The sequence below is a fragment of the Stenella coeruleoalba genome (assembly GCF_951394435.1).
Source record: "Stenella coeruleoalba genome assembly, chromosome: 18".
Lineage (NCBI taxonomy): Eukaryota > Metazoa > Chordata > Mammalia > Artiodactyla > Delphinidae > Stenella > Stenella coeruleoalba.
In genome coordinates this window covers 46,019,500-46,046,457 of record NC_137164.1, presented here as the reverse complement: position 1 = coordinate 46,046,457, position 26,958 = coordinate 46,019,500, and the positions used below count along the sequence as shown (strand labels likewise).

The 26,958-nt window shown below is 35.7% G+C and overlaps 1 protein-coding gene and 1 pseudogene across 5 annotated transcripts in view; both read right to left on the bottom strand.

Moving 5' to 3' along the window:
- Nucleotides 1-26,958, bottom strand: part of PIBF1 (progesterone immunomodulatory binding factor 1) — a 212,324-nt gene that overhangs the window by 112,960 nt on the left and 72,406 nt on the right. For all 4 annotated transcript variants that reach the window (XR_013824935.1, XM_079903403.1, XM_079903405.1 and 1 more), the window contains exon 10: nucleotides 26,467-26,565. Coding sequence is in view for 3 of the 4 variants with exons in the window: in XM_079903403.1 (XP_079759529.1) it covers nucleotides 26,467-26,565 (99 nt within the window). In the remaining variant the exon portion in view is untranslated. The remainder of the gene's footprint in view (nucleotides 1-26,466; nucleotides 26,566-26,958) is intronic.
- Nucleotides 6,791-9,172, bottom strand: LOC307176832 (rab GDP dissociation inhibitor beta-like; annotated as a pseudogene). The gene is made up of 2 exons: nucleotides 8,225-9,172; nucleotides 6,791-7,888 (listed from the first exon to the last, which is right to left on the bottom strand). The product of its transcript is annotated as a rab GDP dissociation inhibitor beta-like (transcript).

Below are 26,958 nucleotides of genomic sequence, written 5' to 3'. Positions count from 1 at the left end.
TTAAGTTGTAAGCATTCTGGATACAAGTCCTTTATTAGATACATTTTTGGCAAATATTTTCCCCAAGTCTGTGTCTTGCCTTTTCCTTTATCAGAAGCGCAAAAATTTCTTTTTTGATGAAGTCCAATTTAACAAGTGTTTTCTTCATGCTTCACTCTGTGTCCTATTTATGTACTCTTTGATAAACCCAAGGTTAATAAGATTTTTCTCTTATGTTTTTTTTCTAGTTTTTGTCCTTATATTTAGATCTATGAATGATTATAAATTAATTTTTATATTTTGTTTGAGGTAAGGGTTGAGGTGTAGTATTTTTGCGTATGGATATCAAAACATTCTAGCATGTTGTTGAAAAGACTATGTAATTCCTTATTGAATTATCCTGGTACTTTCATCTCTTAAAAATTATTTTGGATAGGGCTTCCCTGGTGGCACAGTGGTTGAGAGTCCGCCTGCCGATGCAGGGGACATGGGTTCGTGCCCCGGTCCGGGAAGATCCCACATGCCGCGGAGCGGCTGGGCCCGTGAGCCATGGCTGCTGAGCCTGCGCGTCTGGAGCCTGTCCTCCGCAACGGGAGAGGCCACAACAGTGAGAGGCCCGCGTACCACAAAAAAAAAAAAAAAAAAAAAAAAAAAATTTTGGATATTCTGGGTCCTGTACATTTCCATATAAATTTTAGGTTACTTTCTCATTTTCTACAAAATACCTGCTGAGTTTTTCATCATGATTGCACTGAATCTATTCATCACTTTGGGGACAACTGACACTTTAGCAATATTCAGTGTTCCAATCTATGAACGTGATGTGTCTCTCTACTTATTTAGGTCTACCTTACTTTTTCTCAGCAATATTTACTAGTTTTCAGTGTCGTGTACTTGCTTCATATTTTGTTAATTTAATCCTTAAATACTTAGTATTTTTGATGCTATTACAGATAGTATTAAAAAACTTTTAATTTTCAAAAATTTCAACTGCTTATTGCTAGTATACAGAAATACAATTGACCTTTTTCATGATGACCCTGTATTCTGTAATCTTGCTAAAGTTACATTAGTTTAATTGCTTGCTTGTAGATTTCAGCTATGACATTTTAAGAAAACAACCTCCTTCAGTCTTAATTTCCTCACTTAAAAAGATTAGCATTTGTGAGAAATAACAGAAATTGAGAAAAAAATTAATCAAGGAAGGAAAAAAACTCTCAAAGCATTTGGCACAGTATCTAACACACAGAAAGTATTTAGCACTTATTAAATCTCTTCCCAAACTTCACAGTTCTTAGTACAAGTTTCAGCAATGTTGACGTGTCCAAAATTTTTATCTTATAGGCCTGATCTTTCTCCCAGGCTTGAGTTCCTTAGTCCCATTTATTTACCGTATTTTTATTATGTCAATGGTGTGTTAGAACTTCAGGTACAAGTCCTAAATCAATATCATAACCTTCATTCATCCATGAATCACCTCTGCTTTCAGAAAGTCTTATTTCTGAATGAAATCACTGTCAACTCCACTATCCAAACGTTTGTAGGAATCACTGATAACTGCCCCAAACATACTTTCAAATCTAGTCAGTTACTGAGTCCTTAATAACCACGATAGCTACTGTTTAATGTTGATTATGTGACAAACTCTATGCCAAACACTAATTTAGTCTTCACAACAATTCTATGAGTTAAGTTCCTATTACTGTCTTCATTTTATAGATGAGGAAACTGAGACACAGAGGTTAAATATCTTTCCTAAAGCATGCACCCAGTAACAATAGAGCCAGTATCATAAGCCAGGCAATCTACGTCCAGAAACAGTAATCTGAAACATAAATTATATTGCCTCTAATGTGTGCAGACTGTAGGATCCACTTGCTTGTGAAGATAGTGGGATTGGGTACTATTAGAGAATATTTGGAGAAATCCAAGAAATATTTAATGCTCCATTAAATGCATTAATGCACCCTCAGCATGATGTTCTTGAAAAAGACAGGTGCAAAGAGGCCAGGAGCAAATGGGAAATAAAATTATGACTATGTTATTTGCTGGGCTCATAGTGAAAACCCCAACTCAGAGGTCTCTGGTAGATGTGGATGGAGAATGAGATAGGTTTAAGAGAGGCCATTAAGCCCCAGTCCCATCTTAACACGGGCTAGCTTCTGAAGACTATATACATCAGCGCATATATACTCCCAAAGGCTGAAAATTGCAAGTGATCTCCAACCCTGTTTTTCTAGTCACAGGAAAAGAGGAAGCAGAAGAGCAAGCTGTCCTCATGATTTTGACCTTTTTCCTAGAGACTACCCAACTAGAAACATGGCCCGAACAATGTCTTGGAATAGGATCCAAACATAGTAGAAATTTCTTTTCTCTAGGAAAGGGAGCGTGGTGAGTAGAGAGCAGGGGAGAAAAATCTCCATAAGTCACCATCCCCCAGCTGTATTTCTAAAACCAATTTTCCCATCTATTCCCTATGCCATCACACCAATTGAGGCCATGGTTACATGTCACCTGAGCTTCAGGTGCTCCTATTCATGGTATCTTGAATTACTCTGAATATATATATATAGAAGTATATATAATATATATATATATATAAAATATGTCTATATAGATATATTACTGCCAAGTTAATTCTCTAAAATGATTTTTATCACAACACCCCTCATTGCTCACTGAAGAAATATAAGCTCTTCATTCTGACATTTCAGGCCTACCAGAATATGAAATTATTTATATTCTCTACCTAACTGTACACTCCAAATCAGTTGACTGAATTATCTGTTGTTTCCTGACAATCCTTTACTTTTTTTTTCTCCTACATTTAGGAAGGTTTATAAAGTTTTGGGACTGCCCTTCTCTCAGATCTGCATTATCACAATTCATACTTCAGATGCTTATTTCATAGACCACCTCCTCTAAAAGGTCATTCCCGATACTCCTTTAAAATAGATAGGGACATTCATAGACCAGTATTGACTCCTTAAGATAGAGAACATTTTGCTTTAAAATATAAATATATATATACATTTATTCTTTCTGCTCTTTGGAAACAAAAATCATATTTTAAGTTTTTTTCCTTCTACAGTGTTATGCACAAAGGTTCAATGAATATTGAGTTGAATACTTTCTAGTCCAGCATAAGAAAAATTCAGAGAGAGATTTTACCTTCCTATTACTGTTATCATAGTTCACACTCCACCAAAGAGAAATCTGAGCACAGCATAACGTATTTTTCTCCACATTCTCCTCTGAAACTATGGGGAGAGATATGTTTCTCTTCTGCTTTCTGAGGTTCATTGTAAAGTACGGAGTTCATGATGTTGGCTCCCATTTAAAATAAAAGGAAATAAGGCAAGCAGTGTTAAACATTTGGAATTGACAGGAAGGAAGCCTTAAGTTCATCCGCATATTAAAGAAACGAGGGAGGCAGAGAACATTTCATAGAATTGTGCAATGGATACTCAAATTCTCACAGGGAAGAGGCAGTCACGGCAATTAATTTCCATTAGGTTCTATTTTAAAATGGTCAAGGAAAATGAGTTTAGCTGTATGGAATTTTACTTTAGGTACAATTATGTAGGTATAAATTTGTAACACCTATCAGATAGTATTGGCAACTAAAAATTCTTAGAAGTGTTTATAAAATTATATCATTTTTTTTTTTTTGCAGTACGCGGGCCTCTCACTGTTGTGGCCTCTCCCATTGCGGAGCACAGGCTCTGGACGCGCAGGCTCAGTGGCCATGGCTCACGGGCCCAGCCGCTCCGTGGCATGTGGGATCCTCCCAGACCGGGGCACGAACCCGTGTCCCCTGCTTCGGCAGGCGGACTCTCAACCACTGCACCACCAGGGAAGCCCTATCATAAGTTTTATAAATAAAATTCATAAAAAGCAAAAAGTTAGATACCTTTTTCATAGTTCTATTCAAACAAACCCCAAGAATTACTATTGCTGTTCTTTTTATTGAAAGCTTATAAAAAGTTTGAGCCATTAGTTCAACATTTCTCTAGTGCTCTCTATCATCAAAGACATATGTATGGTTTAAGAAGTCATAAACTTTAGCTATGTCTTAGTATACCTTAATTTGTAAATGTAGTGCTTAAAATTTGTGGGATGAGAACTGGTACATAAGCCTGCAGAAAGGTTGTTAGAGCTTACAATTTCTTATAAGTGTAATGCTTAATATCTAAGGGAGCTATTGATAGTGGTGGGCAAGGGGTGGTTTCTATAATGAAAAGAGGCATTATTTACTATAATGGATAACACATATAAATGTAGAGTAGCTAGCAACATGGAAAACTGGCTAAAAAATTGTTTTCCTTTAGAAGCATTCAGTTCATAGTTTTAATTTTCAAAAATTAGAGACCAGCACTTTAGTTAAACAACCTGATTTATATTTTACAAGTGCTATTTGGAGTCCAAAAAAAAATGTTTACTATATACAAATGATTGAATTTAATAACACATTTCCCATTTAAACATGTTGACTTATTTCTGGATCAATGCACAGTTCAACCAATGGCAAAAGTTGAGAAGTGAGTAAGAACAGACATGTCCTGTGGTAGCAACATACAGAACATTCCATTCTCATAAATGACAGGCTATTAACCATACCTTGATTTTCCTGTAAACTACTTTAAAAAACAATTTCAAAGCTAACATTTCATTGTCATTTACAGGTATATGAGTTCCTTTACAGGTTTACATATGGACAGTCTATCTGACTAGAATGATCTGGGTGCACCCTTGCCTGGAGGCTGGGAGATGCATTCTTTTGGGCATTTTCCATCTGTGATTTTGGACAAAAGGAATTTTAGAAATGGTAGGCATCATCACATTTGGAGTATCTATGAATATTCTAGCTAATAGAAGTTCATATTTGGGGTCCCAGTGAATTAGGAGGAAACATCTGAATTCTAATCATAGTATGTGGATGTCAGTTAAGTTTCACTGTTTGAAGACCCATTAACTCATTTCCTACTTTTAACAAATATACAGATTAGACTTTTCATTTGTAAAATAAAAACACATTGCCTTTAAGCTAAAAAAAATCCATTTAAAAAATACATGGATATATATTTTAAAACTCACAACAATGCAAGGGAAATCCCAACAGTAAATTACTAATAATTAAAATAAACTAAGTTGAGGAAAGGGATCCCCTTCTTCAGAGAGCCTTGTAACAAGTCCAGTTATCCATCTGCATGAAATAGTTTTACTAGATTGTGTCAGAGACTGCTCCTAACCCTTTATCTTTATCGTACTGAATAGAGAACAGACACAACTGAACTTTAAAAGTCAACTAACTGGATGTTGAGAACAAATAATAATAGTTAACATTTACTGAGAACTTAAAACTGTATAATAAACATCATTTAGTTTTGTGATGCACAGAATTATGTAAAATATCAGTTACGTTTTCTTCTTTCATTTACAAGTAAGACACTTTAATGCATAAAAGGAATTGAGAATATTCTCACATCTGGTAACAATGATTTCTGGAATTTCTTCATATCTAGTTACAATGATTTCTACAGAAGGAGAAACTAAATGATCACATATCTGGCATATGCCATAGAAATAAACAGGTTACACATACATTTGTTAAAACCAGGAAGGGCTAAAAGTTTGCTGACTGAAAAAAATAAGTAGAACAAAAATAAAACGTGAAAGTCATTATATTATTAAAGCATTCAAGATCTTACTTACTGAATCTTAAATAGAGTAAAGCAAAATTCAATCGCTATATAGAAGAAAGCAATTATACGGTCTAAACGAAGTTAATATAGCTTAGCTTAAAGCTAGATTTTTACACTGTTTCTGTTGAAAACGTCCAACTCTATTTCTTTAACCCTTAATGTCATTGCCATGATGTTCTTAAAAAATGTTACTAAAAGTCATGTAGGATGTCTTTTAATTCATAATAAATATGCCACAACATCATATGGTACAGAGTCTAGAATCTTTAAGGTGCCATTTGCTTAACAGCAAGTAATTTGCTAAATGTCAAGTTAGTAGGTTGAAAAGATAATCTAACTTTATAGAATTTTAATAACTCCTAAAATTCGCTGATACCTTAAAAAGTTCTGGTTGGATAACTTAAAAATAAAATCATATTCCGATTGGAGGATCTGAATAAATACTAATTCAAATGACTTAAAAGGCATATGGAGTGGGTTGAATGGTGGTCCCTCCCCAAAATATATGTCCATGTTCTAATCCCTAGGACCTGTAAATATTACCTTACACGGAAAAAGGTTTTTTGCAGATGTGATTAAATTAAATATCTTGAGAAGAAGAGCCTGTCCTGGGTTATTTGGGTGGGTCCTGAATGCAATCACATATATCCTTATAAAACACATACACGGGAGAAGGTGATGTGAAGACGAGGGCAGAGACTGGAGGTGATGTGGCCATAAGCCAAGGAAAGCAAGGAATGCCTGGAGCCCCAGAAGATGGAAGAAGCAAAGAACAGATTGCCCCTAGAGCTTGTGGAGGGAGCATGGCCCTACAGACACCTTGGTTTCAGACTTCTGGCGTCCAGACTATGAGAGAATAAATTTCTGTTGTTTTAAGTCACCAAGTTTGTGGTAATTTATTATGGCAACCACAGGAAATTAATATAGTATCACTGTGAATTTTGTTGTTGTTGTTTTGTTTTGGTTTCCAGAGTTTGGCTTCATTTTGCAGTACAGAAATCATTCGGAGCCACTGTGAGACAGACATCGTTGAAGCAGAGGCTCTGTCAAATAAATACTGCGTTGCAGTTTGGTCCATTGAAGAAGTCACACCTGGGACACAAAAGAAGCTCTACATTTACCTGCTTTATGATAGGTTTCTCTTCCCTCTGCTCTCATCAATTTTATTAGGTTAAAACACTGCACAGAGGCTTCCTCCAAAATGACTCTCAAAGTCTGGAGTTTGGTTAGAATTGGAGGCCCACATAAACCAAGCTTGTGGCTGTGCTGCCTAGGCACTGTTATAACACGTGATGTAAATGAAAAGGGGTGGGGAGGAATGAGGGATGCTATCCCTGATTATGGAACATTCGATTCTGAATCTCCTTAATGCCCAGAGGACAGATGGCACGCAAACTGTACTGACCCAGCTCTCGAGCAGCAGAAGCTCATAACTGTAAAGGTTACACTGATTAAAAGATACAAATACTATATCAAGTTCTCTGTATCAGTATGACGTTTTAAAACTGATTCTTCACTAGAAAAAATAAGCTGGTATCGGTTAAATTGAACAAAATGTGGGAACCTGCCAATTCTGAAGAGTCACTCCATGAAAACAAGTTAATACATGATATTAGAAAGGGGAGGAATATTTACTGGTATGGTGCTCTGCAATCTCTCAGTTTTGATTACAAAAGCAGGCCTTACAATATTGATTTCATACAATATGCATCATTTGCCAAATTTTAAGTATGTCCTAATTAGTTGGCAACATGTACTACTGTCAGTCTTCCCCACACATGTCATTTTTCTTCTGCTTCATTTCCTCAAAGTCAAACTCAGATCCTATCATCCTCTTATAGATGCCCTTAATGTCATCACAGGTCATCTCAAAGTGAGTTGTTGCATCATATGTACGGGTTATAAAGATCTGGCTCTCTGTTCCCAAATCTTTTGGTACAAGGAAGTCACTGATGCTAACGAATTTCTGCTCAGTTGGTTCCAAGAGCTCCAGAGCTGGTCTGATTTCTTTCTCGGGTTCCTTGGTCTCCACTGTTGTGCTAGCGATGGCAATGTACTTGCCCTGTGCTGCCACATTGTGTGTGGAGGAGGTCATGCAGACATAGATATCTGACTTCTGGTTGACTTCGTTCTGTGGAATAATGATCTGGCAGGAGCTGGCGTTGTTGGTGTTCTTGATGGGGTGGCTGAGGATCCAGATGACTCTGATCACCTGGCCCAATTTTCTTTTCTTTTTTTTTAATAGTTATTTATTTGGCTGTGTTGGGTCTTAGCTGTGGCACGCAGGATATTCTTTGTGGCATGCAGGATCCTTTGCTGCAGTGCATGGGCTTCTCTCTAGTTGTGGCACATGGGCTCAGTAATTGTGGTGCTCGGGTTCTCTAGTTGTGGCGTTCGGGCTCCAGAGAGCGTAGGCTCAGGCTCAGTAGTTGCGGCACGCGGGCTTAGTTGCCCCACGTCATGTGGGATCCTAGTTCCCCGACCAGGGATCGAACTCGCATCCCCTGTATTGGAAGGTGAATTCTTGACCACTGGACCACAAGGGAAGTCTCTGGCCCGCTTTCTCTATTCGATCAAAGATGATGGAGTAGCTGGGATCACAGGTGAGCTTCTTACAACGAGCAATCTCTCCTTCAGATTTTACACCAATCACTTTTCCATTTTGCATAATGATTTCTTCAATTGATTTATTCAGCACGTATGTACCTCCGTAAATAGCACTTAGCTGTGAAAATCCTGTGGCAGTTATCCAAGGCTGTAGAGTGGATGAAGGTATGGGCTTTTGCCATATCTTGCCAAAGACTCACTGTAAAGTTTAATCCTGTTAATGGTTTCACCACATGGTTGATATAAACAGTCATCAGTTCTGTAAAGTGCCAGCGCATGACCAGTAAAACCTATAACATCTTGGCCCAAGTCAGATTTCTTATACACCTCTCTCATTGCCATCTTCCTAGGATCAACGCCCTCAAAAGTTCTAGGATCATTCCCATCAAAGTTGGCAACATACACCAGGAATTTTCTGAATCGACGTTTTTCAAATGCCCCATTAGGCTAGATGCCAGAGCTTCTGCTTCAGTGGAAGGAGCCTTGTAGATCTTTCCTCCTTTACAAACAAAGCTCCCTTCAGTCACTTGGAAATCCAGATAGCGAATGACCTGTGTAAAAAGCAGCATCTTAACCAGCTGACCATTTGCCATAAGGAACTTGGGAATGAAGTCAACATTCCAGTCTCTTCCTCTCCCCATTGATGCCGGTGGTGCTCCAGGTATTTTAAATCTTTTGTATAAATCTTCCAGTGGTGTTACAGATGATGCACTCTCTCCTCCCTAATATGGGTTTGTATCCATGTGAAGAACTTTCTTTCCATTCACTGACATTATACCTGACAGGATACATTCCATCAGGCCGGTGCCCAGCATGATCATGTACTCCTCATTCACGGAGGGGCTGGGTGCAGACTGAAGCCCAGAGAAAGGAGAAGGCATAGCACTCCAGGGGTCGGGGGCTAGGCGGCCACCCTGAGGAGGCGGGCGGAGCGCTCAGGCCGGGCCAGCCCGAGAGAAAAGTGAAGCAGGAGCAGAGGGAAAACGGAGCTGGCGGAGAGGGAGCCAGCTGCCACCTCAGACGGGAAGAGAAGAGCCTGTTGTTTTTAATATGCATACTGGAGAGCAAAAGATGTACCTATTGATGTTGTTTAACATCACACATGTTGTGCTTCATATGCTGTTTACTGTTTACTGATGGAAGGACACAATTGTGTGGCAGAACGAACAACTTGGATGGGAACAAAGAGAACGTGTATCTACTTCTAGCCCTGCTCCTAGTAAGTGTAACTCAGGACAAGTCAGATAACCTCTTTGGATTTTGTTTCCTCATCTGCTAAATGGGTGGACTGTTTTCAATAACCTCTAAGTTTTTCCCAACTCTAAACTTTTGGGAATCTTTAAAGTGTTACGGACTTCCCTGGTGGTGCAGTGGTTAAGAATCTGCCTGCCAATGCAGGGGACACGGGTTTGATCCCTGGTCTGGGAAGATCCCATATGCTGCGGAGCAACTAAGCCTGTCTGCCACAACTACTGAGCCCATGTGCCGCAACTACTGAGCCCGTGTGCTGCAACTACTGAAGCCCATGTGCCGAGAGGCCGTGCTCCACAACAAGAAGCCACCGCAATGAGAAGTCCATGCGCTGCAACGAAGAGTAGCCCCTGCCCACCACAACTAGAGAAAGCCCGCGTGCAGCAACGAAGACCCAACGCAGCCAAAAACAATAAATTAAATTAAATACAAAATAAAGTGTTAAAAAGAGTAAGGCACAGTGTAAACATCATTATGATAAAAATTAAGATATTAAAATCGTTAACAATGGACAGCTTGGTCAACTGAAATCTGCCACAAGATTCATAAGATTTACAGGATTGCATAAATTTATAAAAGGTAATTATTAAATACTTATTAAGAGTTGGCAATATGTAAAATTCTCTATAAAGTATTAGCTTTTACAAACATTCATGTAGCACCAGTTATATGTCCAGAAATGTATTAGGCTCCATGCACCATAATAGAAAAAAAGCCTGAATGGTTTATAGAAACTAAACTACTACCTATTATATGGGTATTAAAAAAGTTAACACACAAAAGTGCTAGGCATAGTAAGAGATCAATAAATATTAACTTTATTATCTAGAATAAATTTTATTTTTTCCTAAGTATCTTCTATCAATAAAAAGAACCTTATACTACAACTTTTTAATATAATATTAAGAGGGTTTATGTAGTAACAAAATTTTTAAAAGCTTAACTATCTGATTTTTATTCATGGCAACCATTTTTTTATTCCTCAAAACATACACTTCCAATCAATCCTGTTTCCGTTTTACTGAAAGAACTTTTCATAATGACTGCAGTACTGAAGTATAATTTAGAAGCAGTCTCTAAAACTGGAAGTAACGTTCATCTAAATATGCCTGCCAAGTTTAAAAATGTATTAGGAGTTAAATTGAAACATGTTGAAAATGACTCATTGTGGACCAGAATCTACACTGTAGGAAATAAGAGCTCATTTACAAGTGGGAGAAATACACTCACACTTCAACTGTGGTAATTCTCTGGACTTTCCTTCCAGTAAACATCATATTTTAAAATAATCGTGGAAAATATCTTACTTTTAACTGAAGTTTTTATGAGTTGATTTAGTCAGCTGGCATTCCAATATTTTACACATCTTTTTTTGGACGTGGATATATTTACCAAATGTAAATCTATGAAAATTTCCCCCTCAGCAACAGAGCAGCAGCCTATAAAGAAAGCTGTACAAACACACACACACACACACACACACACACACACACACACACACACACACACACACACTCTGTGATTCAATTCATATGCATAATGACTGACCACCTATGACTCTGGATTTCTAAGAAAGCATCTTAAAAAATGTGCAGATATATAATAAAGTGTTTTCTTTCATTTACAAACACAACATTATTGATCAGTCACCAGGAGGACATGTACTTGAGTTCTTTTTCTAGTAATACTTAGATATTTGTACTGATTCTATCTACTCTCTCTGCTTGTGACCCAAAATTACACATTTCTGACGCAGCTGGCTAGATTTAGAAAAGATCATAGACCCCACTCATCCCCCTCCACTCACCTTTGCAAAAAAAAAAAAAAAGAAAAAAAAAGGTCTGCAAGGTGAATGGACCTGAAACCTTGATCTCACTACCACACATTCTCTCTAAGCTAATTAATAAGCCACATACTGAACTGTATCTTTGATCATAACTTTAATGTGACCCTTAAGCTGAATTCAGTGAAAAAGTGCTTATGAATTAACAACATGATTCCAGTTTGTTTAAATTTTCTGAGCTTTATTTCCTATTTCATCAATTATTTATCGATCAGGAAGTGTAGTAAACAGTTCATTATAGTAACTGTTGGCACCCCCCCTTTACCTAGGAATTTTATCTAGAAACTATCCCTACCCTCAAACCATGTTTTAAATGATCCCTGGCAACAGCGAGCAGTCTGGGTGTGGGCTGTAAGTGGGACAATCAGCACTTTCCCTGTGGCAAATTCGACGCATAAATGCTCTGGAGCATTTCGTTGTGTATATATAGTCATGACAAAGGGAGTCTCAAGATCCTGAATTATTAAAACAAATTTTAATAAATATTTATTGCAGAAGAGATTTAGATCCTGTGTTATTTTTCATTTTTTCATCTTTATACATCCAGAGTCACTTATTGTGAAAAGAATATAGTTTTTGACCCAAACTGTATTTCTTTTCTTGTATAATAGTGAGTTCATCACATTTACAACTGTTGTCAGAAAAGACACAATTGGTCGTCTGCCGTCTTACAAATTTATATTTTCTGTGTTTTGCTTCTTTGTTGTTTGCTTTGTTATCTATCTTTTGTTATAAGGTCTGTGCTTTCTTTTTTCTTCCCTCTCCTCTGGCAATATACAAAGGATATCATCTGTTTACAGTTTAACTAATGTTTTGTTTCCTGACTAATATGTTTAAATAGATATTTCTTGATAAAACCACTAATTCTTATGAAGTTTGAGGAAATTATAATTATACAATATTAAGTATATTATATACACACTATTTCCTCTTACCATCAATTCTCTAATTTTAGTTGCAAGTTGCTATTTTTGCCTCTACTTATGTTAAATTATTATTTTTATGTTGTAATTTCCCCATAACAATTATGATTACAATGTGTTCTGAAAGCAGAATGACAATAGTTACTGAGATTTAATTTTACATTAAATATTCACTGCCAGTTCTTTTATACCTTGACATCTCAATTCATGAGTTCTTTTTTTTTTTTTAATGAGTTCTTTGATTCTTTGGTTAGTGAGGTTACCATCTCAAGTAGGTTTTTCAGAAATGCCACGTGGGTAAGAGGCTTCCTGAGTCCTCACATGACTAGTGAGTTTTCATCACTCAGGAGGCAGAAAATGTCACCCCTCACATAGTCTCACTTACCTGAATCACACTCTTGTTTTATTTCTCTCAAATAATTGTTACTTTCTAAAATTATCTTCTTTATTTTGTCGTTTATTTATATGTGTTGATTTACATCATAGGAACGTAAATTCCACTGAGACAGAGACCACTGTTAAACCTTCAATCCCAGTGTTAAAGTGCTTGCTTAAAGCAGGTTGTTCATAAATACTGCTAAATGAATAAATAAAGTATAAAGTTATGGAGGAGAAACTTAAGCTCAACCTGCAATTTTTCCTTAGCAAATGACTTACTTATCCAGCCCAGATGCTTCTAATAATGTTCCTTTAATGTTCATATTCAATAACTTCAATTGGATTTACTACATTGCTATTTCCCATCCTCTTCACACCACCCAGAATGTGGTGAGTTCTGATAAATTTCAGAAAGAATTTTCTTTTATTGTATCTCTAAATATTTTTTTCCTCTTTCATTTTGTTTTCTTCCATTGACACACTAATTTTCTGAATGTGGATATGTGTTGTCTGTTCTCCATGTCTAATACCTCCTCTCTAACCATTTGCATCACTTCTTTGTTGCTTTTTCTTTTCTTTTTTTGATTTGTTTCTGCTTTATAAACCCCCCACCAATTCAGTTTTCTGGATCTCCCTACCCCCCCTTTTTCTCTTTAATTCCTTTGTAAGTTTTGTATGTCATTTTTCTATGTAATCTTTTTCTTTAACTTTGCCAGTCACCTTCCATCTTATTCTTTTGCAAAGTCTTTGGTTTCAAAGAGTTCTGTGCTTTCTTAAATTCTTTTAGTTGTGAATAGGTTATAATCTATAAAATCTTTCTAGATTCCTAGCATAGATCTTTTAAAATGTTCTCTTTATCTTCTGCAGCTTTTATAGGACTCCTGCTGTCTCCTTCCACTTAAAAAAATATTTACATATATCTCATACTTGTCTTCCCTGAACCGCCCCCCACCCCATCACTTAATAATCTTTGAATGAAGGCAGTTCTAGCCAAGCCTTCATTTTGCCTCTTTCCTGTTTAACAAAACATTGTTTGGATTGTTCCATTATCCAACGAACTGGAGGACTAGGAAAATATTATCTGGTCAGCAATTTCCTTGCTTAAAGGTGGGGAGAAAGCTGAGGTTCCAAGTCTGGAAGCTTATGTTTGTATTTTCTCCAAATACTTTTACCCATGGTCAAGTTTATGGGATTGGAAGTTTATAGTTCTAAGCCTTGTCTCTCATATTTTGTATTTATTTCTCTCTTTCTGGGAGAGTTAGTCATATTGGTAAAAAGTCAGTTTAGACTACAAATTTCATCATAACCCCTCAGCTTTTACATAACCCCCATTCAAACTACGGAACAGCAAGCATTCTTCTCTGCAATTTATCTGTTTTACATCTATTTGGTTTGCTTTAATACAAACCCCATCACTCTTGGTTGAGAATCTAAATCACACCAAAGGAAAAAAGATACAGCACAACTAAACAGGCTCTCCTCTAGCCTGGCATTCCTGCAGATATATGATGGAGAAAGAGGTTGAAATTTCCAGCTTTTACCCCTTCACTTTAGGGCTAAGCTGTCTAATATAATAAGAGCCTGAAGCCACAAGTAGCTATTTAAATTTAAGTTAATTAAAATAAAACATATTCAGTTTCTCAGCTACACTAGCTAAACTTCAAGTGCCCAACGTGGCTGGTGGCTACTGTATGGGATAGGGCAGATAAAGAATATCTCCATTATTACAGAAAGTTCTACTGCAGAGTTCCAGGAGCTGCACAGAATTTCCTCTGTATACTATCCACCTCACTGTACTCTACCTGCTAAATTGTAGAGTGTTCTGGTTACACTGTTTCTGACCAAAATTCTTTGAAATTTATGACACCATATTGAGGCTTCCCTCAGTTTCCAGTGGAGATGAGAGTATCTTCTTCATTTTATTTTCATCCATATAATATTCAAACAGAGAAAATCCTAAAAATGCTCTTACAAAATCTTCATTTTTAGAAGTCCTCCATCAACTTAACATTTCAGAGTTCCCTTAAAAACAAATTTTTCTTTAAATCATAGGTCAGAGTTTCCTAGCCTATGATTTTATGCAATACTGGCTAACTTATAGTTACTTCCCTGTTAATCACTGAGAATGGAAAGAGGGATATCAAAAAGGGGTATGTGACAGGTACAAGGTGCACAATTCACTAAATTTATTTACTGAATGAAAGTCTGTCTAAAGTGTGAAATTTGAAGAGAATTACGCACTGGGCTCACTGAGAAATCTAGGTTTAACCAATATGATTTAACCAATGGCAGGTTAAGAATTAAGTAAAAAGCCTGTAAACATTTCATCAGTAATGTCCCTCTAGGTTGATCTACTAATCAACATTCTTTGAAACTGATATTTAAACTGCTTTCAATTCATTACTAATTTACAGTGTTATTAATTTCACAATTCCCATGTCTCTACAAAGACAATCTTAATAAAATGTTTTGCTGAAATTGAGATACCTTCTATCACTGGCACTCTTCTCTAGAAATTCTAGTAAATACCTCAAAAAAAAAAAAAAGAAGTAAAAGTAGTTTGTCAAGACTTAATAGTTAACTAATGGTGACTTCTGGTTTTCACCATTTACATTTCTAAATGCTCACTATCTGTTTAATGATCTGTTTTAGAATGTTCATAGTGGGCTACATTCAAGTTTACTGATGTATATAGTTCTAGAATCTTTCCTCTTCAGTGTTTCAGAGCATAGGGACATTTGTTTACTTCCTGTCTTCTGGCCTTGGTCTGATAACAATGTTTTAATAAGATAACCAACAGTTGCTCAAGTTCTTTCAAATCTTAGGGTACTTACGGCATTAGCCTTCGAGAAGAAGCTTACATCTTCTTTGAGATTACTGGTTAAGGCACCAAGAAGGGCACAGTGATAGACAGTAATAACTAGCATTTCTTTAGAACTTATAGCTTACAAGTGTTTTCAAAAGCTGTTGTCGTGTTTCTCAAACACATATTCGATGAATGGATAGTTTAGGATTATTTGGGGGGTTTTGTAGGAAGTACACTAGATACTAGGAGTAGAGGGAGGCAAAAAAATACGTCTTCCAAAAAAAAAAAATCTCTCCAGGTGACTGAAATTCATCTAGATTTGGGAACCACTGATACAGTAAAATGAAGACGAGTCCTGGGCACTCTTTTCAGCACTTGAACTGCCTTCATAATGGAAAGTTGTAAGTCAAAATGAACATGGTAAGCTCTAATCAACTGAAATTGATATTTGTTGAGAATTACTTACATCAAAGACACTGACTAGAGGCCTTACCTTACTAGAGAAGCAAAAATGGGGAAGAGGAAATCTCTGACCTCAAAAAAACCCCCAATACTTCAGAGGAAAGACTTGTAAACAAACACACAATTATAATATAATGCTAGAAAACAGAGAGAAGAGACTTCAGCATTTCTGACAGGAAGTTAAGGTATGCATAGAAGACATGATCATGGATTTCATTCTTACCAAATGAATGGGTATCTACCTAGTAGATGAATGGTAAGATACATGAGCAAGGGAAGAGAAAAGGTCATTCCTAGCAAAGAACCCATATAAACACTTACAGAACTTGAAGAGATCCGTTTGTCTTGAGTAAATGGCGGAGAATCAAAAGAAATATCTGCAACTGGGAAGATAGGCCAGAAGTCTGTGAATGACCCTAAGAGCTAAGCTGTGTGCTGTATGGACACCATTCTGCTGAATGACATAATTAGGGTTCTGAGTTTTAGAACAATTACCCTGGAAGAATAAGTGATGAAAATAGGACTAAACTGAAAGCGGCGAGATAGTTCAGAGACTATTATAAATAGTTCAGGCAAGAGAAAAGAAAGACTTGACTAAAGCAGTGGCACCTGGGATTAAGAGGTGGGAAAAGATTAGATGTATTTAGGAATTAGAAAAAACATGATATTTGTTTAGTTTAAGTGTTCAGAGAGGCCTTTCTGGACTATCCTATCATGATATACCCTGTTGGAGCCATTATTCCTCCTCACACAATCTAGTTCATAGCAATCATCAAAACACATAATTATAACAATTATGAATCTGTTTGCTTATTTTCCATTTACCTCAATTGACTCTCAGCAGGGGCAACCTCCCATTTATTGATTTATTTATGTACATCAACATCTAGCACAGCAAATGGCACATGGCAGTTATCAATAAACAACCTGTTGGTTGAATAAATGGGAAAGAGAGTGAGGAAAAAAAAGTAGTTGTGAACCACCAGCTTTCTTGTTCAAGTGTCTTGGCAAATGATGATGTTAGGATGCAAAACTATGGCAGGAAGAAAAGGTCTGAGCAAGAGGATTAAGCGAGGGGGAAAGATGGAGCAACGAATTGAGAGGTTATCGTACACAATTACAGCATGACCCCAGTCAAGAAGTAACGAGAAGCTGACCCAGGATGACTGCCAGCAGGAGTGCAGAGGATTTTAGAGATACTATAGGGGGAGAAGCTATGAAATTTGACAAACCTACACACAGGAGCAAGAGGAAAGGATTATTATTATGAAAGTTCAAACAGAAATGACTTAAAAATGGCAGTATAGTTTACTGACTTGAAGTCAGCTGAAGCCACGTTCTGTCTTGGGAAGGGTAAATGTGAGAGGAAGCCGAGTTTGTTTCACAAATACTGAGTTTAAAGTCCCAGAAAAACACTGAGATAAAAATGCCAATCACGTAGCTGGAAATACAAGTTTACAAAACACAAGGAAAGGTATGGTTTGAGTTTTAAAACACTGTTGATCATTCCCTAAAGTGACAGTTAAAGCTGAGAAGGAGAGATCCCAGAAGGAAGAGACATATATGTGTATATGATCCAACATAAAAAGAATCAAATGTCATGAAAACAAAATAGAAAAGAAAAACTGAAGAACTGTTTCAGATTAAAAGAGACTGAAGAGGCGTGATAACTAAAAGCAGAACATAATTCTGGACGGGATGCTGTGCCAGAAAAAAAACTGTTATAAAAAGATATCATTCAGACAACTGACAAAAATGGATAAAAGTATTATTATCAATGTTGTCCTGAATTTGATAAGTGTACTGTGGTTATATAAGAGAATATTCTTATTCCTAGAAAATAAGCCTTGAAGAGGCAAGAGTATATGATGCATTCAGTTTACTAAACTATTCAGAAAAAAAATAATGTGTGGGGTGAGGGGAGAGAAAGAGAAAGAGAGAGAGAATAAAAATGATAAAACAAATGTAGCAAAATGTTAAAAAGGGGTGAATTTAGATAAAAGATATAAAGGAATTCTTTGCATCATTCTTGTAGCTTTTGTGCACACATGAAATTTGAAATAAGAAGTTAAAAAAGAGTAAGGACCAAGATAGAATGCTGGAGCACAGCTTTGATTTTATAAGATCAACAGTGAATTGATCTCCTGAGAGTGACGGCCATTGAGAGTTATTCAGGATTGAGGAGAGAAGAGGTTTAAATCGGTAGGTATGAAAACAGCCTTCTCTACCTCAATTGTTCCACCTAAACAACAAAATATGCTGATAACTCTAGTCTATTACTGTATAAAGATGTTCTACCCCATGGACTTGCAGGTTAACAATATTGGCATCCATCATTAATTCTCCTGATATAGAGTAAATATCCTTTTTGGCCACAGAAGCCACCAGTCCTTCTTTGAGAAAAAAAGACTGACAGAAAACAATATCTAATTGCTTTGTGTATGTGTGTATTTTGACTCGCTGCACAAAAATATTCAAGATACATTCTTTTGCAAAAAATTTATTTTCCAAGTTTCATGAGGTTTTTCTTTCCCATCTGGAAAATAATGGGAATATTAGAGACTTAAGTTTATATTATGTTTGAGAACATGAATGCAGAATGGTTCAATTATAAATACAACACACATCTCTGAATTTATTCATAATTAAATAAGATGTGGCAAAAAAAAAAAAGATACATTCTTTTGAAGTGGAGGAGAATAGGTGTATCACTTCAGAACTAGCAGTGCCATGTAAGCCCAATTATAAGCAACAAATTATCCATGAATGGTTAAAGGACACCCTGGGCCATTGTTTCTGGTGGGGCAAAGAATGTCAGATCAGACCAATACCTAATAAAGAAAAAGGAAGATAGATGAGAGGTGGATAAAACAAAATCCATACGTTGTGATCTGAATATGGGTGTTTCTTATCGGTTCCTTTCAAAGGTTTGTGTCTAGACTGAGAAGGAACAGATATTTTTCACCTCAGTAATAAATTTCTTAATGCTCTCATGTATACTACATTATGTACTACTATTTCCAAAGCCTTTATTAGGAAAGGAATAGAGTCAATTGTGGTAACTTAGGATGTAATGAGACCAGCTTGAGATATCCTATATAAGTGGACAAATATATGTCAGATGGAACAGCGGCTTAAAAGCCAAGAGAAATTTGAGAACATGGGGCTAGACTATTTCAATATAAATGAAACAAACCAATAGGCAAATAGAACATTTTAAAGAATAAGAGAAATCAAGTAACAAAAGATAATTTTATAAACTCTGAAAAATCATTAGAGTAGCTTATAATTAGAGTATTTTGCAAATTTTCAAAGAAAAAAATCAAATACTAAAAATTATTTAAGAAGCACGAATTTACGGTATATTTTTTCTTTCATAAAGAGGTATGTCAAAAGAATAACAATATAGGACTGAGAATCAAGAATTTCTGCATTCAAATAACAATTATGATGTGAATTACTTTACGTAACCATGAAAACTAAGAATAATATGAATAAAATTATCACAGAATTTATTAAGTAAACAAAGTTTAAGTACAATACTATAGTTTTTATTTCAAATCTCAACATCCTTTATCCCATTAAGTTTATATTGAAAATGACACAAACATTTACTTGCCTGCTGAAGAAGCAAGGCAAGATTAAAAAACCGGATAAACAAAGATAAAACAGTATAAGAATATGACAAAAGGTAGAATAAAAGCATGTCAGAACTGTTCTACTCTGGGGGATAAAGCACTGAATGGAAATTTAGGACAGCTGGCTGCTATATCAAGCTTTAAACTAGCCCAGTATAACATAAACTCAATCTACTCACTAGATCTATTCCCCCTTACTTTGGTCTTCTAAGAGAAAAAATGAGGACAAAATTCTATTATTACCAGAGAAGTTGTAGGGATTGAAAACATAATTTAAATATTATGAAAGCATAATTTAAGTAATATTCATTTAAAAATACTTAACAAACTGAAAAAACTATTCCGAATACATCAAACCATAGTTTAAAAAAAAATTAAAACAACTATAACTGAAAAAAAAAAAGCTATTAAAATTAATTCTGGATTACAAGCTAACACTTTAGATTCAAACATAGGTCTCTTCTGTAGGATCCCACAGATGTAACAGTGTATTCAAATTTATTCTACTCACACTGATTGAGTTTAAAAATTTCCCCTTTGTGGCAGAAAGAATCCTCAGAGTGCTTACAGAGATTCAAAGCAACAGAATAAGAGGTAATAACTGTTCCTGTTCATGAAAGCTGGGTATTTGTTACTTACTATTAAATGAATTGTTGGACTTGAATTGGGACATACACAGGTCTTTTATATGCCTGAGAAAAGTCCATTTTTTGTAGAAAATTAAAGTCCTTCAGCAAAAAGCCTTTTTCATTCATGTTTGAAAGTGGCATACTACTTCCTTACATTTCTCTTTATAATAACACAGGTTGTTTGATCATTAAATGAAGCATTTGATAAAGTAAAACTTTCAACAAAATGAAAAAGTTGAGATTAGTTATACCTGACCAGAAAATTGTGTATAGACATGTCTTGGACTTTACTTAAGCATGATTCACAGAAATCACAATGCATGTAAAGATTGAAATACATCTGTTTATTCTGATTTTGACACAAAGGAAACCAGAATCACACACCTGAGTATTAAAAACTCAACCTCTGAAAAATAAAATAATACTTTTCCTTGGGTTTCAGTATATACAAAAAATATACATGATATGCCCAAAATATTCTTAGGCAATCTATACCCAAAAAAAATTCAGTGGAGGGACTTCCCTGGTGGTCCAGTGGCTAGGACTCTGCACTCCCAATGCACTCCCAATGCTGTGGGCCTGGGTTCGATCCCTGGTTGGGGAACTAGATCCCACATGCTGCAACTAAAGACCCCACATGCTGCAACTAAAGATTCCGCATGCTGCAACTAAAAGGTCCCATGTGCCGCAACTAAGACCCGATGCAGCCAAATAAATAAATATTTTTTTAAAAATCCAGTGGATATTTAAAAAATATATAGTGTTTTTTTCAAATAATAGTCCTAAATACTAGATTTTTATTTTGAAACAAACAAAAAACAGGAAAAGTGAACTGCAGAGATTAAAAAAATACACTCAAAAACAGCTTGGGTTCACCATTGTATCAACTCTTTTGAGCTGTTGTTACAGATAATTTCAGAATCAAAAGGGACTTTAGACTCATCAAGCTACCCACTTGATACTTCGATGCTTACAAACACAATGCTACTGAATGCCTGGCCAGCTGATGCCTGCACACTTCTAATGATGAAGAATATACTTGATGCCAAGGCATTTTGAAAATCCCTATTAGAAAGTTTATCTTTACCCTTTTTTGTAATGTATACACAGTGGTCCCAATTCTACTACTTTAGGCCTGACCACATGAGAAAAGTACACTTCAAATATCTGTAGACAGTTATAACCTGACACTATAGGACATTTTCTAATCTTTTGAATATGTTTGGTCATTTTCCTCTTAAGACCTTTGGTTTAGAGCTTCGGTGCCCAGACCCAGCATGATTCTATAAATAAGATAATCACAAATCACATTCTAGATGTAACTTCCATTACTGTAGAATAGTATCTCCACATTAAAATCTTCCAAGCCTATACAGACATACCTCCTTTTATTGTGCTTTTGCTTTATTGAACTTCGCACATGCTGCATTTTTTTTACAAATTGAAGGTTTGTGGCATCAAGCAAGTCTATCAGTGCCATTTTCCCAACATTTGCTCACTTAGTATCTGTGTCATATTTTGGCAATTCTCACAATATTTCAAACTTCATTATTATTATATTTATTATGGTGATCTGGGATCAGTGATTTTTCATGTTACTAATGTAATTGTTTGGGGGCGCCATGAACCATGCCTATATAAGATAGCAAACTATTTATAATGTTCTCTGAACTATCTTCCTGTTATCAGTTTAGTATTACTTTCATTCCTCATTCTTCTCGGGTAATTGTTCTAAAACAGAACTCTGATCATGTCATTCAACAGAATGGCATCCAGACTGCATAGCTTAGCATTTAAGGTCATGTACAGATTCCCTGCCTATCTTCCCAGGCTCTCTCTCTCTCCTTGGGCCTCCCTATTCCCTGAGACACAACAATACAGAAATTAGGCCAACCGGTACCCCTACAATGGCCTCCAAAGTGTTTAAGTGAAAAGAAGTGTCACACATTTCTCATTTTAAATCAAAAGCTAGAAATGATTAAGCTTAGCGAGGAAGGCATGTTGAAAGTCAATATAGCCTGAAAGCTAGGCCTCTTGTGCTTAACAGTTAGCCAAGTTGTGGATGCAAAGGAAAAGTTCTTGAAGGAAATTAAAAGTGCTACTCCAGTGAACACAGGATTGAAGAAAGCAAAACAGCCTTACTGCTGATATGAAGCAAGTTTTAGTTGTCTGGATAGAAGACCAAACCAGCCACAACGCTCCCTGAAGCCAGGCCTAATCCAGAGAAAGGCCCTAAGTCTCTTCAATTTTTTGAAAGCTAAGAGAGGTAAGGAAGCTGCAGAAGCAAAGTTTGAACCTTGAAGAGGCTGGTTCATGGGATCATGAAATTTAAGGAAAGAAGTCATCTCCATAACATAAAACTTAAACACAAGGTGAAGCAGCAAGTGATGATGTAGAAGCTGTAACAAGTTATCCACAAGATCTAGCTAAGATAATTAATGAAGATGCCTACAGTAAACAAGTTATCAATGTAGATGGAACAGCCTTCTATTGGAAGAAGATGCCATCTAGGACTTTCATAGCTAGAGAGGAGAAGTCAATGCCTGGTTTCAAATCTTCAAAGGACAGTCTGACTCTCTTGTTAGGGGCTAATGAAGCTGGTAACTTTAAGTTGATGGCAATGTTCATTTACCATTCTGAAAATCCTAGGGCCCTAAGAATTGTGCTAAATCTACTCTACTTGTGTTCTATAAGTGGAACAACAAAGCCTGGATGACAGCACATCTGTTTACAACATGGTTTTACTGAATACTTTAAGCCCACTGTTGAGACCTACTGCTCAAAAAACAAAAAAGATTCCTTTTAAAATATTACTGCTCAATGACAATGTGTTTAGTTAACCAACAGCTCTGAGGATAGATGTACAATGAGATGAATGTTGTTTTCATGCCTGCTAACACATCGATTCTGCAGCCCATGGATCAAGGAGTAATTTTGACTTTCAAGTCTTATTATTTAAGAAATAGCTTTAATTTTTTCATATGAACCATAGATTTGATACGTCTGGTTAAAAAAAATCCTGCTGTAAGATGAATAATGTTTGAGGATCTAATGTATAACACAGTGACAACAGTTGATAACACTGTGGCGTATAATTGAAATTTGTTATGAGAGACCTTAAATCCATAAATGTTCCCACCAAAAAAAAAAAAAAAAAAGGTAAATATGTGAGGTGGTGGATGTGTCAATTAACTCCATGAGGGGAGAACCCTTTCACAATGTATGTGTATATCAAATCATCACATTGTACACTTTCAATACCTTACAATTTAATTTGTCAATTACACCTTAATAAAGCTGGGGAAAAAAAACCCTATGAAGATTCGAGAAGCCACCACATCAGTAAGAAGTTTAAGTATCCACTGGTCAGAGGACTGCCAGGGCTTCCCCTCCAAATAAAGGATAAATGATTGCATCTTGCTTATCCCTCCACCAAGAAAGAAGGTCAATAATCCCTGGTTCCAGTAATGGGTACCCGAGACACATTCCTATCTCTCACAACCTATGTTGCACAGTGGGTAATAAGAATATTCCTGGAAGCCACTGATACTCAGAAATGGCTAGCAATAATTTAACTGTAAACAGAAGTGACTGAAAACCACTTAATCCAAATACATCCCTAACTCACTTACCCTTTCCAGGATCCCAAAAGGCCTGTGCTACTCCCATACCACCCAACACAAGAGAAAGTTAGAGTGTAGATTAAGCAGAAAAAAATCTTGCTGGTATTTTTATTTGGATGCCATTAAATGTACAGTTAACTTAATAGTGAGCAAGATAAAATAAAATTCGTTCTCTATCTACACCATACCCCCAAATGAACTCTGGACGGATGAAAGGTATTAACATGAAAAATATAACTACAAAAATTCATGTGGAAGAGTAAACGTACAAGAGTAGGCACAAGCATAGCCACAGCGATTCTGAAAAAGAATCTTAGAGTCAGTTGGTCAAGTTTCACTAAAAGTCTTTTGAAATTATTGACATGAATTGTAATAAGTTTATAGAGTAATTAAGGAAAAATTAAATTGTGGGGATATCTAGAATCTTACTTTTTTGAAATCATCTAGCAACATTATAACCCTAAGCATGGGGATTTTCCCCTTTACTTTAATATTGTAGCTCAAAAAACAGATAAGTACATTTAGCTGTTTTAGGCATTTTATTAAAGTCCAAGCTTATTTTGAGTTTTAGATTCCAGACATTATTCTCATTTTTTCAATAAATCCTTGGCCCTATAATGTGCTTTAAAGTTCTGAGCACTAACACTATTTGCTGCTCATAGGTTATTTCTAGTGTGTCTAGAAACATTTTCTTTTTTTCCTTCTTTGTCCTGATTTTAAAACTGTCCTAATTTTTTAAGGTTGGATGAAAATTAGGCTCCAAATAAGAAAAGTTTTACTATCACTTCAAGGAATTAAGAGCAAAAATTCCATTAGTTAAAGCAGAATTAACTCAGCAAATTTTTCTATAATACCAATAATTTCTGTAGAACTACTATGTGCAAGACACTGTTCTAATGTGCTTTACAAACATTAAATGACTGAATTCTCTGTAATTCAGAAGATATTAAAGTATCGCATGGCTTTCAGGATAAATACCCAGTTGCTAGTGTGTGAACAAGTAGGATAAGAAGGATTTTAGATTCAGAGTGTAGGACATTACAGAGCTTAGTATAAGCAGCCAATTTTAAGGCCACATTTACTATCCTTCTCTCTCCAAACTCACAACCACATACCAAGTTAGCAAGTTATGAAATTTTGCGTGAATATAAGTTCTGGTTTACTTACTCTTTCTTTTAAAGCTTGTTAGTTGGTCCATAAATATTATTCTAGAGCCATTACTAAATATATCACATTCAAAAACAACAACAAGGAGCTAAGTAAATCTTTAGTGGACATGATATAGATTTATAAACAGAAGGATTATACATAATAAAAGATAATTTTAAGATAGGTTGCAACAGCACGCTAATAAAAGCAGCTGGTTTATAAATGTTTAATTTTATATTAAGATCTTTAGAATTAGACATACTTTCACATTATAGAAAAGATTTCTTCATTGTTACATTTATTAGAATTTCTCCATGAGTCAAGTTTATAAGGTTGATGTGAATTCAGAAGTATAACAATTTGGACCATTCTAAAAGATTTTGACATTCTAGAGGATTAGCAATAGTTTAATTATGTGAAAACTTGCTTGAATTATTAGTTCCATGTATTGCTTAAACCACAAATTAATCTTCATTTAAAAATTAAAAGACCCACTGAGATTATCTTCAAAGTTTATTTTCAAAGTTTACCAGTATGTGAAAGGTACATGAAAACTTTTCTGTACTATTTTAGCAACTTTTCTGTCTGAAAGTGTTTCAAAATAAAAAGTTAAAAAAAAAAAGGTAACCACTCTCTTTACTCTGCATGTAGTTGAACCACTAAAATACATTGTTTGATGAGGTAACGATATTTACTTTAATACTCATCAGTGATTTTCCTTTTAACTAGGTTATTAAATATATTTTCTATTGATTAATTAAAGACAAATTACTCTCTCTCTTCCCCTCCCTCCAACAGACATGAACCAGAAAATATAGGTTTTTGAAAAATAAACTGGGGAGTATACAATGGTACAATCACCTTGGAGATGTCCGGCAGGTTCTTTTAAAGTAAAACATTCATCTACTCGATGATTAGCAGTTCCACTCCTAGGTATTTATCCAAGAGAAACAGAAACATATACCCACAAAAAGACTTGTATAAAAATTTTCATAGCAGCTTTATTCATGATAGCGCCAAACTGAAAACAAACTAAACGTCCATTGACAAGTGAATGAATAAACAAACTGTGGTATATTTATGCCCAGCAACAGTAAGAAATGAACTTCTGATACAACATAAAATGGATGAAAACATATAATGCTGAGTGAAAGAAGCTAGACACAAAAGGGTACATACTGTACAATTCCATTTATTTTTAGTCCATGAAGAACAAGCTAAGCTATGGTGAGAGAAATCACAAAGTGTTTGCCTCTTGATGGGTGGTAGTTCAGACTGACCAAAGGGGTATAAGGAAACTCTTCTCTATCTTGTTTCAATATATGCAATTATTACATATGTAAATTATCACATGTAAATTACACTTCAACTGAAATGAAAATTAAACTTCTATTAAAAAAATATATTCTAAAAGAAAGAGTAACAGGAACAAAAATCGAAGAGTCTTAACATTTCTATTTTCAGGATGCTTACCTGTCTAAGAGCTGATCATGTTTTTCTAGAGCATTCTTCTCAGCCATCACTGCTCGGTCCTTTTCAGCCACAGCATTATCCCTTGCTTCTCGGAGGTTTCTAAAGTGTAAATGTACACTTCAGTTATTCCGACTACACAAGTATCCATCTTTTAAAGACTCATAAATGGGCTTGCTTGGAATTGGACTAACTGATAATCTCAGGGACACCCTAAGGGCTGGTGTCCCACAGTGTATATTATACAAATGTGCCTGGCTTGGTGAGTTTCTCTAGCAGCACACAGCAGTGTAAGTACAAACATGGTCTACTCTCTAAATGTCATGTTACCTTTCTCCACAATTATTCTCCACAAGGGTCGAAGGGAAGGTAGGGTAAACAGTCTGTATTTATAGCAACTCATTTAATTCTTACCACAATCTAATGAGGTAGGTATAATTACCAACATATTATCCACAAGAGAGCTGAGGTTTTGAGAAGTTAATAAATGCAATA